Source organism: Ascaphus truei, chromosome 2, assembly GCF_040206685.1.
Source record: "Ascaphus truei isolate aAscTru1 chromosome 2, aAscTru1.hap1, whole genome shotgun sequence".
NCBI lineage: Eukaryota > Metazoa > Chordata > Amphibia > Anura > Ascaphidae > Ascaphus > Ascaphus truei.
Genome location: NC_134484.1, coordinates 31,345,113 through 31,360,645, shown reverse-complemented (window position 1 = coordinate 31,360,645; position 15,533 = coordinate 31,345,113). Strand labels below are relative to the sequence as shown.

The 15,533-nt window shown below is 43.3% G+C and overlaps 1 protein-coding gene across 1 annotated transcript in view; it reads left to right on the top strand.

Annotated features, from left to right (window-relative positions):
• CCN4 (cellular communication network factor 4) overlaps window positions 1-14,229 on the top strand; it is a 77,124-nt gene extending 62,895 nt beyond the window's left edge. Inside the window, exons 4-5 of the mRNA XM_075581835.1 lie at window positions 7,860-8,053; window positions 10,579-14,229. Of these exons, the coding sequence (XP_075437950.1) occupies window positions 7,860-8,053; window positions 10,579-10,878 (494 nt within the window). The 3' untranslated portion in view covers window positions 10,879-14,229. The remainder of the gene's footprint in view (window positions 1-7,859; window positions 8,054-10,578) is intronic.
• The last annotated feature ends 1,304 nt before the right edge of the window (window positions 14,230-15,533 follow it).

Below are 15,533 nucleotides of genomic sequence, written 5' to 3'. Positions count from 1 at the left end.
GGGTCAGGACTTGGCCCAGCAGCCAATAGAAAAACTGCCACTACATCGGTAGACTTTCTATTGGTGACACCGCTGTCATGCTTGTAGTCCAGCGGCAATATTTGTCTTTTTTTTTTTGTGTCAAAATTGTTACACAGAAACTACACATATCTGTGGATCCAGTGGGTGCACAGACATCTGGGGACCCTGGATGTGTTCTGGGGAACCTGGTTTAGGTCAGGGTACAAATAAAATATCCCTTTAAGGCCCAAAATCGTTATTATTTTTTTTTTTTTCCAACTTAAGTTTTATTAAAGGGTCATATGTACATCAGACAATGCATACATTTTTATCCATCACAGAATCAGATCAAAGTCCAGTTTCCATGTATTCTAGCTATGCACAGGACAGACTGGGGAGACATACAGACAGACAGACACCTCTATTCTAAGCGTAGGGTAAATAGGGGGGGTGGGAGGGGGGGGATTATCTTCTACTGTGGTTCCGCTGCGGACCTTATCACCTTCGGCCCATCTCTTACAGGGGGTGGCTGGGATCTCACCGGTCTCATCTGCGCCCCCCTCGTGGGTCTCTCAATGTCTCCCGTCTGTCTCTTATTTTTGTTGTCATTGTTTGTGTTTGTGCTGCACTACCACGGGAGAACGCATTTCTCTCTATCACTGCCAGATTGTGGACCTGTCCACCCCCGGTATGTCTATCTGGGCCAGCCACGGCATCCAGACTTTTAGGTAATTTTCGCCTGTGTCTTGTACGAGGCTGGTCAGTTTTTCCATCTGACAGACCGTCCAGATTCTATTCCGAATTGCTGCTATTAATGGGATCATATTTTGTTTCCAACGTGCTGTGATCTCTCCCCTCATTGCCGTTGCAAAGTGCGATATCAGTTTATGGGTATGCTTGGATAGGTCTTTTTGCGGCCTGTTCAGAAGGAACAATCATGGGTCCAACGGGACCTCAACGTCTAGGATTCTATTTAGCCAATCTTTGATTTGTTCCCAGACCCCGACTATTTTGGGGCAGGACCACAGCATGTGTAGCAAGTCTGCTTGCTGTCCACATTGTCTGGGGCACAATGGGGAGTAACCAGGCAGAAATTTAGCTAATTTTGTGGGGGTGTAGTACCATCTCATCATAACTTTATATGCGTTCTCCCGTAGGGTCGTGCACATGGAGCTCTTGGAGACCGCAGTCGCGATTTTTGTCCACTCCTCTAGTTCCAGCTCCTCCCCCAGGTCAGACTCTCATCTGGTCATATAACCCAGTTTTTCGGCCACTTCTACCTCCGAACCCATCACTTCCTTGTATAACTGCGATATGAGTCCCTTAGTGGTTGTCACTGATCGACAGAGCTTTTCGTAATTTGTTAATGGGCTTATTGGTTGATACGTCTGGTAAAATGCTCTGATCTGGAGGTATCTAAAGAATTCAGCATTCGGGATATTGTTATCAGACTTTAGTAGATCAAAAGTTTGTATGCCTCTTCTACCCTCCAGATCTGTTAATCTATTGAGATGGTTAGCTTTCCAGATTGCGAAATTAGGACCGTTCAGCCCCGGAGCAAAAAATGGATTATCCCATAGGGGGGTCATACCAGATTTTTGATGGGTCAGGGAACACTTAAGCCTCGTGCTCTCCCACACCGAGAGTGAGTTGGTCATTGAGGATAGCGGCCATTTGGTGTCCGATCGCACCTTTTTAGGGAGCCAAATTAGGTGTTTCAAGTCAATTGGGGAGCAAATCTCCTGTTCTATCTCGACCCATCTTTTTGAGTCCGGGTCGGCGTGCCATTGCACAATTTGGCATAATTGTGCCGCTTTATAATATGAGAACAAGCAAGGTACCGACAGCCCTCCTGCCCCTGTTTGTCTACGCATTATCTGCTTGCCTACTCTCGCCTTCCTACCTCCCCAGATAAATGTATCTATTTCTGATTGAAGCGCGAGGGTTTCCTTCAATCGTATCGGCACTGGTAGGGTTTGATGCAGGTAAAGAAGGCTGGGGAGCAGATGCATCTTAATGCAGTGGATCGTCCCGATCCAAGAAATTGTATGTGTAGCCCATCGCCGGATGTCCCCATTCAGGGTGCTTATTAATTTACGATAATTGGCCTGGTATAGCAGCTTGGTTGTCTTTGTCACGTTAATTCCCAGATATTTAATGTGATTCTGCTGCCATGCAAAATTGAAATTGAGGGTGATCAGCTTCTCTAAAGGTTTTGGCAAATTTATGTTCATGGCCTCGGATTTAGCCTGAATAATTTTGAATCCGGAGATCCTGTTAAACCTCCCGAGTAAGTCAAATAGGTTTGGCAGAGAGGTAAGGGGCTTAGCGATTATCAGGAATACATCATCCGCATAGAGTGCCACTTTATGCGACTGGCTTCCAATGACAATACCTGAGATGTCCCTACTGTCTCTAATCTGAGCAGCTAGGGGTTCCATGCATAAAGCAAAGAGATGTGGGGAGAGCGGGCAGCCTTGTCTCGTGCCACTTCTAATTGAGTCGGGATCCAAAACGTATCCTCGGTGGGTCACCCTCGCTGACGAATCTGAATATAGGGCCAAAATAGCTCTCGTCACCTTCTCCCCCAGTCCAAATGCTCCAAGTGTAGCCTCTAAGTATGGCCAGTCTATCCTATCAAATGCCTTTTCTGCGTCCAGGCTGAGTGCCATAACTGGAATTGATCTTGTATTGGCTATTTCTAACAGATCAATGATTCGTCTGGTGTTATCTGCTGCCTGCCTGCCCGCGATAAACCCGACTTGATCTGGGTGCACCAGCCTGGGTAGGACTAGACTCAAATGGTTGGCCAATAATTTCGCATAGATTTTAATGTCCGAATTAATCAGGGAAATTGGTCTGTAGCTACAACATTCCTGCGGGTCTTTTCCCGGTTTGGGTATTACTGAGATGGACGCTTGGAGCATATGTCGAGGGAAAGGGGTTCCCCCCAGTACTTGGTTAAACATGCGTAGAAGATGAGGTGTCAGTTGCTGTTTATATTTTTTATAGTAAAGATTAGAGAATCCGTCAGGACCCGGGGCCTTAGAGGGTTTCAAATTATTGATTACCTCCATAACCTCTTCCAAGGTGAAATCTCTACCCAATACCTCTCTTTCAACCACCCCCAGACCTGGGAGGTTCGCACCCCTCAGGAAATCCCGAAGGGCCCCGTCTGTGGTAGAGGAGCGGAACACCTTCTTCCCATCGTATAATTGCTCATAAAATTTTTTCAATTCTCCCACTATATTTTGAGGGTTAGCCGAGGTTGTACCTGATTGTGTTTTAATCACCTGAATGTTATAACTCTTTCCCCTGGGGTTGAGCATTCTGGCTAGCAAGGTATCTGGCTTGTTTGCTTTTTCAAAAAATTTCCTCTTTGACCAAGTCAGCGCCTTCTCGGCCTGAGATGTGAGTAACAAATTTAGCTTCGTCTGAGTGTCTTTAATCTTTTGAAGGGTTGCGGGGTCAGGAGACCGCTTATGCTGATCCCAAAGGGTTCTCAATTCCTGTTGATCTGCCATTATTTTAGCGTTTCTCTCTCTCTTTCTCTTGGCCGCAATACTGATTAAAGTCCCTCTTAGTGTTGCTTTGTGTGCCTCCCAGAGGGTGATATGAGATTGAACGCTCCCCTTATTTTCTCTAAAGAATTGTCTAATTTCATTACCTATCCTTTGTTGTATCTCCGGTATTTTAAAAGAGATTCATTCAGTTTCCAATTTGCTCTTGGCCTGTCCATACCTATTCGTGTACACCGTAGCTCTATGGGTGCATGATCAGACCACAAAATATCGTGGATCCCTGTGTGGGAGATCTGCGGGACCAGTCTGCTATTAACAAAGAAGTAATCGATTCTGCTGAAGGAGTTATGTGGGTGGGAGTAAAAAGTATAATTTTTGTCTAGGGGTTGTAGTTCCCTCCAGATGTCCACTAGTTCTAAGTCTAGAAGCCCTTTTTCCAGTGCGTTTGGTCTTGCCTGTGGGCCCGCCCTTGGGGGTCCTGATCTATCTAGAGTCGTGTTCAGCACTGCGTTGAAATCGCCTCCTATTATTAGAGCGCCTTTGGTGTGTCTCTGAATTGCCTTAAAAGTTGCTGTGTGGAAATCAGTGTCTTGTCCATTATGAGCGTATATAGACACCAATGTGATATGTTGTTGTTGGATAGACCTTGTCAGTAGGAGAAACCGCCCCTCTCTATCTTTCTTAATTGTATCTACCACTAAGTCTATTCCTTTATGGATAAGTATTGCTACTCCCCGCTTCTTCTCCTTTGCGGAGGATAGGAACGCCTGCGTATAGTGTTTGTCAAAGTATTTTGGGAAGCTGGTGGAGCTAAAGTGTGTCTCCTGTAGTAGTACCACGTCTGCACCCTTTCTCCTGTAGTCTGTGAGGGCTACCTTTCTTTTGCGGGGGCAGTTAAGTCCTTTCGTATTATGTGATATGACCTTTAGTGCCATATTATATGGTGTGTCTCACCTGTCGTCAGTCAAGTTTCCCAGCAAGGTGGCCCGATGGTCCTCGGGATCTCCCACGTCCCTGCAAAATCCTGCAGTGCTTCAGGCTGCAATGTTGCTCCACCTTGGTAGAAGATATGGGGGGGGGGTGGGGTACACAATGGGGACAAAAGAGACAATAGGGAAGGTACATGTAGTGGGGAAGATACTAGTGGCCCCGGGCCACTGCCCTTCCCATGCCTTTGGAATGTGGGGGTCTCCTGGGGTCGCTTCCAGGCCTCCGCCTGCCTGCTTGGCGGCTCCAACTCCCCTCCTCCCAAGGACTTCCTCACACTTCGGGGTGGGTTCCCCGAGTCGAGGTTGTAGGCTCATGGCACCGACCAGACTGCAGCTCCGGCCGGCAGCTGCATCTGCATATAAAACTTTTATAAATCTGGATGCACAGGTTATTAAGAATTTATATTAGTGTAGGGACCCTTGAAACGTGGTCTGCCGTGAAGTTTGGCTCAAGGGCTTACAACAATTTGGCCAAAATGTTAAACTAAAAGACCATTTTATTTATTAGTTATTTATACATGTATATTTAGGCACTGTACCGTATATAAGTTTTTCTGGATGTGCACTGAGCTTTGGCTGTGTTTTATGTTATGTCTCTGGTTTTAAATACATATTGCCATGCTCAGTAGCACTCCTCTGTGAAACTTATATGCTTATATATATGTTATGGGTATTTTGGGGGTTCAATTTGAGCTTGTAGGTGTTCTGTATGCTCTATGAATTCGGCCTGTTCGTGTAGCCCAAAAGGGGTGCTCCCTCTGTGTCGCCTGTCTGTGTGGCTGAGGTAGAGGGCGAGTATCTAAGCCTGAGGGTGCTGTGTTCAGGGCGCTCCAGATTTCCTAATATGTCTCCTGTGTCATGTGTGTCCACCTCTCCTCCTTCTACTCTGTGTATTTGTAAATTTGCGGTGAAGCTAGGTAGTACGGAGTCATCCCTCATATGTTGTATTGCTTCATGCCTCCCTTCCCATTAGCTTTGGTTTTATTTTATTTTATTTTAGGGCGCTCCTTATGTTTTCTACTTCTCCTCTGATTCGGAGAGCTTCCCCCTCTTCTACCTGCTCTCCCTCATTTTGCGCTTCCCTGTTCTCTCCCTTTTTCTCCAAGGTCCCCCGGTTCACTCTCCTCCCTCCCCGTTTGTGCTAGTGCATTGTCATTATCCAGCGCGGGTATCTAGGGCGCTCGCCGGCTGTTGCTTGTGTCGTCATCCCTCCTTCCGGTCGCGGCGCCATCTTGTGTGTGGCAAGGCTACCATCTCTTTAGCGTCTCGCGAGAGGAGATAGCTCCTCCCCTGGTTCCTCCCCGCTCCGCCTCTCCTTCAGTATGGGGTGGATGCCAGTCCAAGATGGCCGCCATTTGGAGGGGAGCGCCGTCCGAGCCCAGGTACAGGAGTGCCACTGACCTGAGGGAGTCCAGGGCTGAGCTTGCATCATCTAGGCCTCATCTGGAACAGGTAGTGAATGTCATCAAACTGGAACTATCGCGGGGGACTTCACTTAGTGTTGCGGGCTTGTTTCTTTTTTTCCCCTCTTCTGCCTTCTCTCCATGTTGGCTCGGGAGCTGGCTCTCCTGTTTCCATCCCCTCTGGGATCTTATCTTGGAGCCCCAGTTTCGTGAGGAAGGGGACACCATCTTCAAGGCGCCTTATAGTGTGGGCCTTACCGTTCTGGACCACCAGAAGGCCACAGGGGTACAGCCACCTATACCGGGTTCCCTCCTCTCTTAGGACTTTCGTAATTGGGGACAACTGTTGTCTTTTTATTAGGGTGGTGGGGGAAATGTCCTGATACACGTGGATTTTGTGACCTTCAAACTCCACCTCATTTCTGGTCATTTGTCCAAATGCTTCTTTAATTCGGAAGAAATGGAATCGAGCGATTATATCACGTGGTCGGTCTCCAGGTTGGGGCTTAGCTCTCAATGCTCTGTGGCAGCGATCGAGGTGCAGGTCTCGCTCTGCTCAGTCAGGCATTAGGTGTTGCAACCACCTCCCCATAAAATCCTCAGGATCTGTCTCTGTTTCTAGCACCCCACGTATGCGTAAATTGTTCCTTCGGTCTCGATTGTCCGCGTCCTCTTGCCTGTCCACAATCTCTCTGACCGATTCCTGCACCCATGCCACTTGTTTATCAGTGCGTTGGGGTGCTTTTGCTGTGGCATCCATTTTCCTCTCTAACGAGTCAGTCCTCTCCCCAATCCCCCATATGTCTGCCCGTATTTCCGCCAGTTCAGATTGCAGGCATCTCTTGATATCCTGGCAGAATTCTTTTAAATCGCTTCGTCTAACGATTGGGTTGTCCGTGGTGCTTTTTTCCCTCTCTGCTCCAACCTCCTCCTCCTCCTCCTCCAATTCGGAGCCGCTGCGCGCCATATTCTCCTGGTTCTTCATGCGTGCAGAATCCCCTTTCGTGAAGTAATCGGTGAGGACTGTAGATGTACGCTTTGAGCGAGTCCCCTTCGACATCCTGCCGTCCTAAGGCAGCTTTGAATCAGTTTATTTATTTATTAATCGTGTTGTGCTGTTAGTTTTTAATACTTTGCCGCCGGCTGAAGACGGAGCAAATGGCTCAGACGTCCATGCAGTTCAGTCGCCGCGCATGCGCCCCTCTATTGTTATTATTATTATTAATATTATTATTATATTGACTTAGATACTTATTCAAAATGCTGTAAAGGCTCTCTCTTTGCTGGAGATGTTTGACTTATTCTTTAGCATGGGGAAGACAGCTTCACAACCTACTCAATAAAGGTCTTTAAAAGATAATTTTGTGGGGAAAGGAGATTTTGCATTTATTAGTTATCTGAGACCAGCAATGCCCCTGCCATAGTTACTTTGAAACGACCTCCTTCCCATCCCAATACTCTGATCAGCCTCTATTTGGTGATATCTGTAGGGAGTTCTTGTTGTACAATAGTTCAGGTGCTAGATCAGAAAATAATTAGCTGAATGTCTGAATAAGTATGAATGTCTTATTTAATATTGCATAGCTAGGAGTAATTGCTATCTGAAAACATCAGTAAGATGTGTATTCTCACCCTGCTTAAGCAGTTTAATGCCCTACATTGAACAGCTTCCTTTCTGTAGCATAACCTTGACACGCTTCATGATTAAATGCTTCTTGGTAAGGTCTCTCCAAAGCTTCTAGATGGTGTGAAGAAGCTTTGAACTTTGCAATATTAAATGCACAACAGTCAAAAATAAACGATTAATAAGAATACCATATAATGAATGTAATTGCGTTTTTGAAATGCAAACAAAATTTGAAACAGCTTTCCATAGTTTTGCTACCATCATCATTTGTGTGCCCTAATAAATATTCCCTCCCCACTGTTTTGTTTTCTGCTTGTAGCCTATGCAGATGATAGTGAATCCTGGCACAACAACTGCATTATTCAAACAACCCAGTGGAGCCTCTGTTCTAAAACTTGTGGGATGGGAATATCTACACGAATATCCAATGATAATGACAAGTGCAAGCTCCTGAAGGAACGTCGTCTATGTAACCTGCGACCATGTGAAGTGGATATAACAAAACACATAAGGGTACGAAAGAGATTTGACAAGTGACTGATATATTTGTGTTGCTTTGATCTCAATAAAAAGCCGGATTCACGTTCTTTAACCCTTCTTAGCCTGGGGGACATGAAATGTGAAGCCTCTATTTGAACAGGGTTCAGCTTACTGTGTTAGAACCACTGTTGTTTTCATTTTATCTTACTCTCTGTGTCCCTGAGAGATGATACTCACATATATAGTACATATTGTGATAATTGTGGTACCAAGTACAGTTGTCGTATGATACACCAGGTACCTATTGAAGTGAATGTGTTCACCGTGTATGGCACTGCCACCACCATTTATTGCATAATCGCTCATATTTTCAGAAAAGGTTCATCCTAATTTAAATATCTTTTTTTCTTTTGTTGCTTTGAAGTTGAGGACAGGGATCTGAATTTTAAATGACCTGGATCTTAAGCTGCTTGGTACTCAAATGCATTAGGGGTTATTCAGTAAGCTATGATAGTTTACATCAGGGCTCCATCACATAGAAACTCCTATTAAAACCAATCAGAGTTTTCATGAGAGAGTTCCCTGTTCGGCACAGTCACAATTGAATGAATAGCCCCAATTATCGTGCAAGACATGCACTATGTTTAAAAGGTTTAAAATAAAACAAGTACCTGGCAAGGGTATGGAAACAAAAGAAAACAGCGCACAACGCCAAATAGTGAAGTAAATTCAACAATATATTATCAGATTAAAAAGGGGGTAATATATCTGCGTACATGAAAAAGATTGGTAAAAGGCATGTAGTGTGTATCACACTGTTTACCACTCGGCAGCTGTTAGCTGTAGATTCAGGTGCTTGTTTCCCTCTGCTGATGCAGCTCGGTTGATTCTGGGGCAGGACGTCAGTCTTTCACTCCCAAGTGGATTTCCCTTCATGCAGCCAGGTTCAGCAGCAGGTATTGGGGCTCGGTGAAATCGCTCCGGCTTCCTGGCCGATATAGAGCTGCTCCTATACCTCAGCAGGTATATCCTCTGCACAGAGATAGGACCGCAGCTCACTGGGGTGCCCTCAGCGTGCCACGATGCCGCTCCGTCGCGGGACGCTGTGTAGTGACGTCACTGTCTCCACAGCAGTGGTGGATTCAATAGGGAAGTTTGAACAGTCTTACAAAGTCTCTCATATGTGTCCAAAACAGCACACAGGATGAAATAAAAACAGGACAGGCCAGTGTATAGACAAAGGCCAATATAGGCAGATATAAGGCAATAGAATGTTACATCCAACGCGTTTCGTAGAATTAACTACTTCTTCAGGGAATCACTGCACTGTGTATATTTCTACATTTATACTTAATAGGTAGTTAGGTAGTAGCGCACAGTTTTGTTATTTGTTTTTACCTGGCAAGGGTAACTGTCTCCAGGACCAGGGCAAGCTGCGGTCATATGACCATGGCGGCCCCAACACCTGAGGATTGACCCTAACACTGTAGGGGTCCTATTCTGAACCAGCGACCCCACCCTGCAGCACATTCATGTTGGACACTGTGGCCTGAGCAGCAGATATTTGCTTTTTTGTCTGCAGCTCAGGAGATGTAAATCTTGCTACATCTGTACTATAACCTCTGCAAAAAAGGAAGACAAGGAAGAGAACTAAAGACAAATAAAAGGATACAGGTTACTGGTTGCTTTGAGGAGTAGGGGATTGAGTAGACCTAAGAGGAAAGCGTGCAGGAAGTTGTGAAGGAGAGTAAGCATATAATTCTTTACTATAGTACTCCAGAAGCCCCTATTGCTGCTGCCAGGTACCAGCTGTGCGAGATAAGCCTGCACAGACTCTTTAATTTACAATCGTGTCAGCCCAGCTATATTTTTATAGTATATGACATCACCTCAGCGTTACAGACTCATTACACATGTTGGGTTAGCCAGTCATGTCAACTCTCACTGATTTTCTGTAAGTCTCCATAATTTCGTTTGCGTTTCTGACATCAGCAGGCCTATAAACTTCAAGGTAGTCTTGCTCATTTGATCAAAACCAATAATACCTAACTGATTCTGATCCTTTTTGGATGACATCTTTGTTTTAATAGCAGACACACAGGAGGTAGAGGCACTCACATTTACTGGTGTTTGTTGTTCGGTGCAAGAAGGAAGCGCTGTGAGAGAATCCAGGTTCTCACAAATAGTACTATACAAGAACGCACTGGCGTCTCCATTGCACTCAGGAACATCATTTCATAATCATACGAACATTATATAAACGTTTCTATTGCAGGAAAAATGTACAACGTTTCGGGGCATTTTTCCTGCAATCAAAAAATCATTATATAACAGTCACTATGACTATAAAATTTGGTTCCTGAGTGCAACAGAGACGCCATTGCCTTCATCTTTGTTTTAACTCATTCGGTGCTTTAGTGGGATGCAAGGCATAACATAGTATGTCCTTGCAATACTGCATTGGTGAAAGTAGCACTGAATGTGAAAGAGTTTAGCTTGTGAAAGATCCACCATAGCATTAAACCTTGTGTTTATTTTATTTCTGTCTTTTCATTTAGACTGGCAAAAAATGTTTGGCAGTTTACAGAGAAGATGAACGAAAGAACTTTACCATATCTGGTTGTGTGAGTAAAAATACATACAGGCCCAAATTTTGTGGAGTCTGCACTGATGACAGATGCTGCACACCCTACAAGTCAAAGACCATTCAAGTTCAGTTCGTATGCCCAGACGGAAGTGGAGTCTCGTGGAATGTCATGTGGATTAATGCTTGTTTTTGTAATCTGAGTTGCAAGAAACCCAATGACATTTTTGCAGATCTTGAAAGTTATCATGATTTTTATGAAATTGGAAACTGATGATCAAAGGCAAATTTGCTGGAAGTTTTTAACAGAGATCGAACATGAGGATACAGCAAGGTGGCCTTCCAACTTTGTAAACTGTTGGTGGTATTGTCATTAGTGGTGTATTTTGAAATACATTCAAGACCCTCCAAACAAGGACTGGTACAATTAATGAAACCAGTAGCGATTGCCCAAATTACAAGGATTCTCTCCATTGGTGTTATGTTCTGCACATGATTAACAAGACATCTGAATGAAGATATTCGAGTCCCTCTACAAATTCTACATTTTAGAGTAATTTTTTTGCTATTCAAATACTTGCTTTATCATTCCAAACCACTGTTACTGTTGATGTCCGTTACAGGAGATGCCTCTTCGATTTTTATTTGAAGAGTGAGTGAAAGACAAAAGTAGTAATTACTTTCTGTTAATTGAAAATGTCAAAGATACACTTGTGTTTAACAGTTAGCATTCGGCTTTACCACCATCCCTTATCCAGTCATACGCCTGGTAAATCTCCCAGTTTTCAGAAACGCAGTCTTTTCTGCTGGATACATTTAATAAAGCGCACTCATTTATGTACTATGTAACCAGCTCATTGTGCCATTCACATTTACAGTATGCGAATAATGTACACAATTATGTATTTTATCTGAAATCCTGATTTATAATAAGTTCAAAGTCCAATTAGCAACAAATACTAAAGTAGAAATACTCAATCATCTAACACGTTCGACTATTTAATGATGACATACTGTGTAATAGTATAATATAAGTATAACATTCTGTACTAAATGTTGATATCTAGTTAGGTAATCATACCTATCAGAGGTTACATTGCTGGTATCGAGAGCAAAGTCTCCATCTTTGCTGATGATACTAAATTGTGTAAGGTAATAGAATCAGAGCAGGATGTAATTTCTCTTCAGAAGGATTTGGAGAGACTGGAAACGTGGGCAGGTAAATGGCAGATGAGGTTTAATACAGATAAATGTAAGGTTATGCAGTTCAGATGCAAGAATAAAAAGGCAAATTACAAATTAAATGGAGATATATTGGGGGAATCCTTGATGGAGAAGGATTTAGGAGTGCTTGTAGACTACAGGCTTAGCAATAGTGCCCAATGTCATGCAGTAGCTGCAAAGGCAAATAAGAACTTATCTTGCATCAAACTGGCAATGGATGGAAGGGAAGTAAACATAATTACGCCCCTCTACAAAGCACTAGTAAGACCACACCTTGAATATGGAGTACACTTTTGGGCACCAATCGTAAGAAAATACATTATGGAACTAGAGAGAGTGCAGTTAATAAAGGGGATGGACAATCTAACTTATGAGGAGAGGCTAGCTAAATTAGATTTATTTACATTAGAAAAGAGGCGTCTAAGAGGGGATATGATAACTATATAAAAATATATTTGGGGACAATACAAGGAGCTTTCAAAAGAACTATTCATCCCACGAGCAGTACAAAGGACTCTGGGCCATCCCTTAAGGTTGGAGGAAAGGACATTTCACCAGCAACAAAGGAAAGGGTTCTTTACAGTAAGGGCAGTTAAAATGTGGAATTCATTACCCATGGAGACTGTGATAGCAGATACAATAGATTTGTTCAAAAAAAGGTTGGACATCTTTTTAGATGGGAAAGGTATACAGGGATATACCAAATAAGTATACATGGGAAGGATGTTGATCCAGGGATTCATCTGATTGCCAATTCTTGGAGTCAGGAAGGAATTATTTTTTCCCCTTAATGTTTTTTTTTGGTTTGCCTTCCTCTGGATCAATAAGTAAGTATAGATATAGGATAAAGTATCTGTTGTCTAAATTTAGCATAGGTTCAACTTGATGGACCTACGTCTTTTTTCAACCTCATCTACTATGTAACTATGTAACTATGTAACTATGAAGCACTTCCCAGCCTGCAGGGTTTTTGTTCATGGTGCAGTTCCACTAAGAATCAAAGTAAACTAATGGCAGTGATTATTTTATAGTGATTTTTTAAAAAGTAGAAATATAAGTATGCTAGCCGACAGCTTTCCCTTGGGCCCGGGACTAGTCTCTACTGGGTCCCCAGGTTGTTGGCAGTCCTGTGAGTCTGCCCCCCCTCACTCTCACACACTCCCCAATCTCTCGCTCCCCAATCCCCTTTCTCTTTCTCTCTCTTTCCACCCTCTCTTTCTGTCCCACTCTTCTTCCCCCTCTCTCCACTCTCTCTCCCCTCTTTCCCTTCCCCATTCTCTCTCAACTCTCTCTCACCCTCTCACTCTCTTCCCCTCTTAATTTCTCCCCTTTCTCTCTGTCTTCCCCTCTCTCTCACTCGCTCCCACCCCTCTGTTTCCCTCTCCCCTCTGTCTCCCTCTCCCCTTGTGCCTCACTCTTCCCCTCTCTCTCACTATTCCCCTCTCTCTCAGTCTCCCCCTCTCTCTCACTCTCCCCCTCCTAGCTCTCACTCCCATATCTTTCTCACTCTCCCCCTCCTTTATTTTCTGCAATAAAACTGATGTGACTTTTGGCACTAGTTTTACAGCTAGGAGACCTAATACATAACCACTTATACAGTATGTAGATGATAGTATATATCAAACAATAGCCAAGACGTGCAGTATTTGGTTTTTGCTTAGTTTGAGAACTGATCTACATCTGCTAAACCTTTATTTCATGAAGAAAACCTTTTCAATATCCATGGCAGTCACTTGGGCCAAATCAAATGAAAGCAGATTTAGAGTTATTTGGGCCATGCATTCAGCATTACTTTTTCCACTCCTCAATATGGAATCTTTAATCAGGGGCAGATTGGCCCATCAGGACACTGGACAAATGACTGGTGGGACCATTGGCCCGTGTGGCACCACAACACGCCCATGGTGCATCATGGTTACAGAGTCCCCATGCTCTTCCCCACAGCATAATTGCCGGGGGAGAGAGCAGCCCTCCTCTATTGACGTCACTGCGCCATGTGATGCTGTATCACTTGACTGCAACGTCGCGGGAGGAGGACAGGTAGGGGAAAAGCCCAGGCCACATTTCACTATCAATCTGCCCGTGTCTCTAATACAGCAACGAACTTAATTTATTTAAGGGATGAAAAAATGGTGCATAATGACACCAGTGGGATGGAATTTACGTCGTGTTAGGAAATGCGAAGTCACAAAAAAATAGAACATTTGGTCAGGATGCATAATATGTAAAGTTAGAATATTGGGAATTACTGTCCCAGTTTTTCTTTCACAGTAATTATTGCATAGTATTGTATTAATATGGATTCTAGATTGTAAAAACATACAAAGATCATAATGAACTCGTCATTGACAAGAGCAGAGCACTTGTAAATTATATATATATATATATATATATATATATATATAAACTACACTAAGAAACCTATAATGGTTTTGCATCTACCTCACCATTCATTACTGCAGACTTAAAAGTAGGCAAGCAATGTAACAGAGCAATGGTGAAAGCCAGCAGGGTGCTAGATTGTACTACCAGCAGAAAGAGAGAGAGGTAGTGATGCCACATAATGCTTTACTAATCGCTTAGACAAACAAAGGGTTAATCCCTACCGCGCTCACCAGACCCTCTCCCATCCCCCTGCACTCCACTGTGGGCCTAACCTCTCTCCCTGGGGCATCTACAACTTGCAAAACTAAGGGGTTAATCTGTACTTTAATGTGTTGTAGTTTATTTTTTATCACATATTCCATGCTTGGTTTATGTTATGTAATGGCCAATATATTAGCCATTATATACATACTGTGGGTATTGTATATGGTGACATGTCGTATTTTCGGCAGTAGGCCGCTTCTGATAAATATTACAGTTAATGGCAAGCATGAAAATGCCTAAATTTGCAGTATTTTGTAATTTATTTGCAGCGCATTATATTTTTATCGGATGCGGTAAAAAATGCATTATTTTTTAGAGGTACAAGTTTGACTTTTACCATTAAAAAAAATCTTTTTATGGCTGCAAATATCGCATTTTTTTCTGTATCAGAGTTTGATGTATCTAGGCCAAAGTACTTGGGCTTGCTAGATTGTCTTGAAGCAGTGGGTGCTACGGTGTGTATTATAGCTCCACAGACTGGTACATTCGCAGAAACACCACTGAGCCTTACAGTATTTGCCCTATAATGCTTTAACCCTCAACATACACAGCCAATAGTGATGCAAACATCGTCAATATATCAGAACCAGCATTTGTTATGTCAAATTATGCCCCCCTTTCAGCGGTAAGTTTTAGGATTGTGTCAGGCTTATCTGCCTGGGTAACCTTAAAATGTAACAAAAGTTAGAATACACAATATTACAAAATTGATATTGATGCAAATACTAGAGAAGGTGATAATACAGTTTGAGTTGTGGGTGTGTGTATGTAGCATTTCTGCACTACAGGGACAGCCTGCTGAATACAGAGCTTTCCTAATGAGCGTGTACATCTATTACAATTGTCCACTATCAAGCAGACAACATCTGGAAAATGTTATTATTACCCTGTAGAATTTATTGTACTAACACCTTTCACCTATTATAACATTTTCTAATACCGCACCTTGTAGGCTCATGGCTCATATATCAGCATGAGATATGCACTTATATATTAATTCTATTGTCTGAGTAATTTTTGACTCACTACTTTGAGTGTAAAATGTTCAGGGCAAAT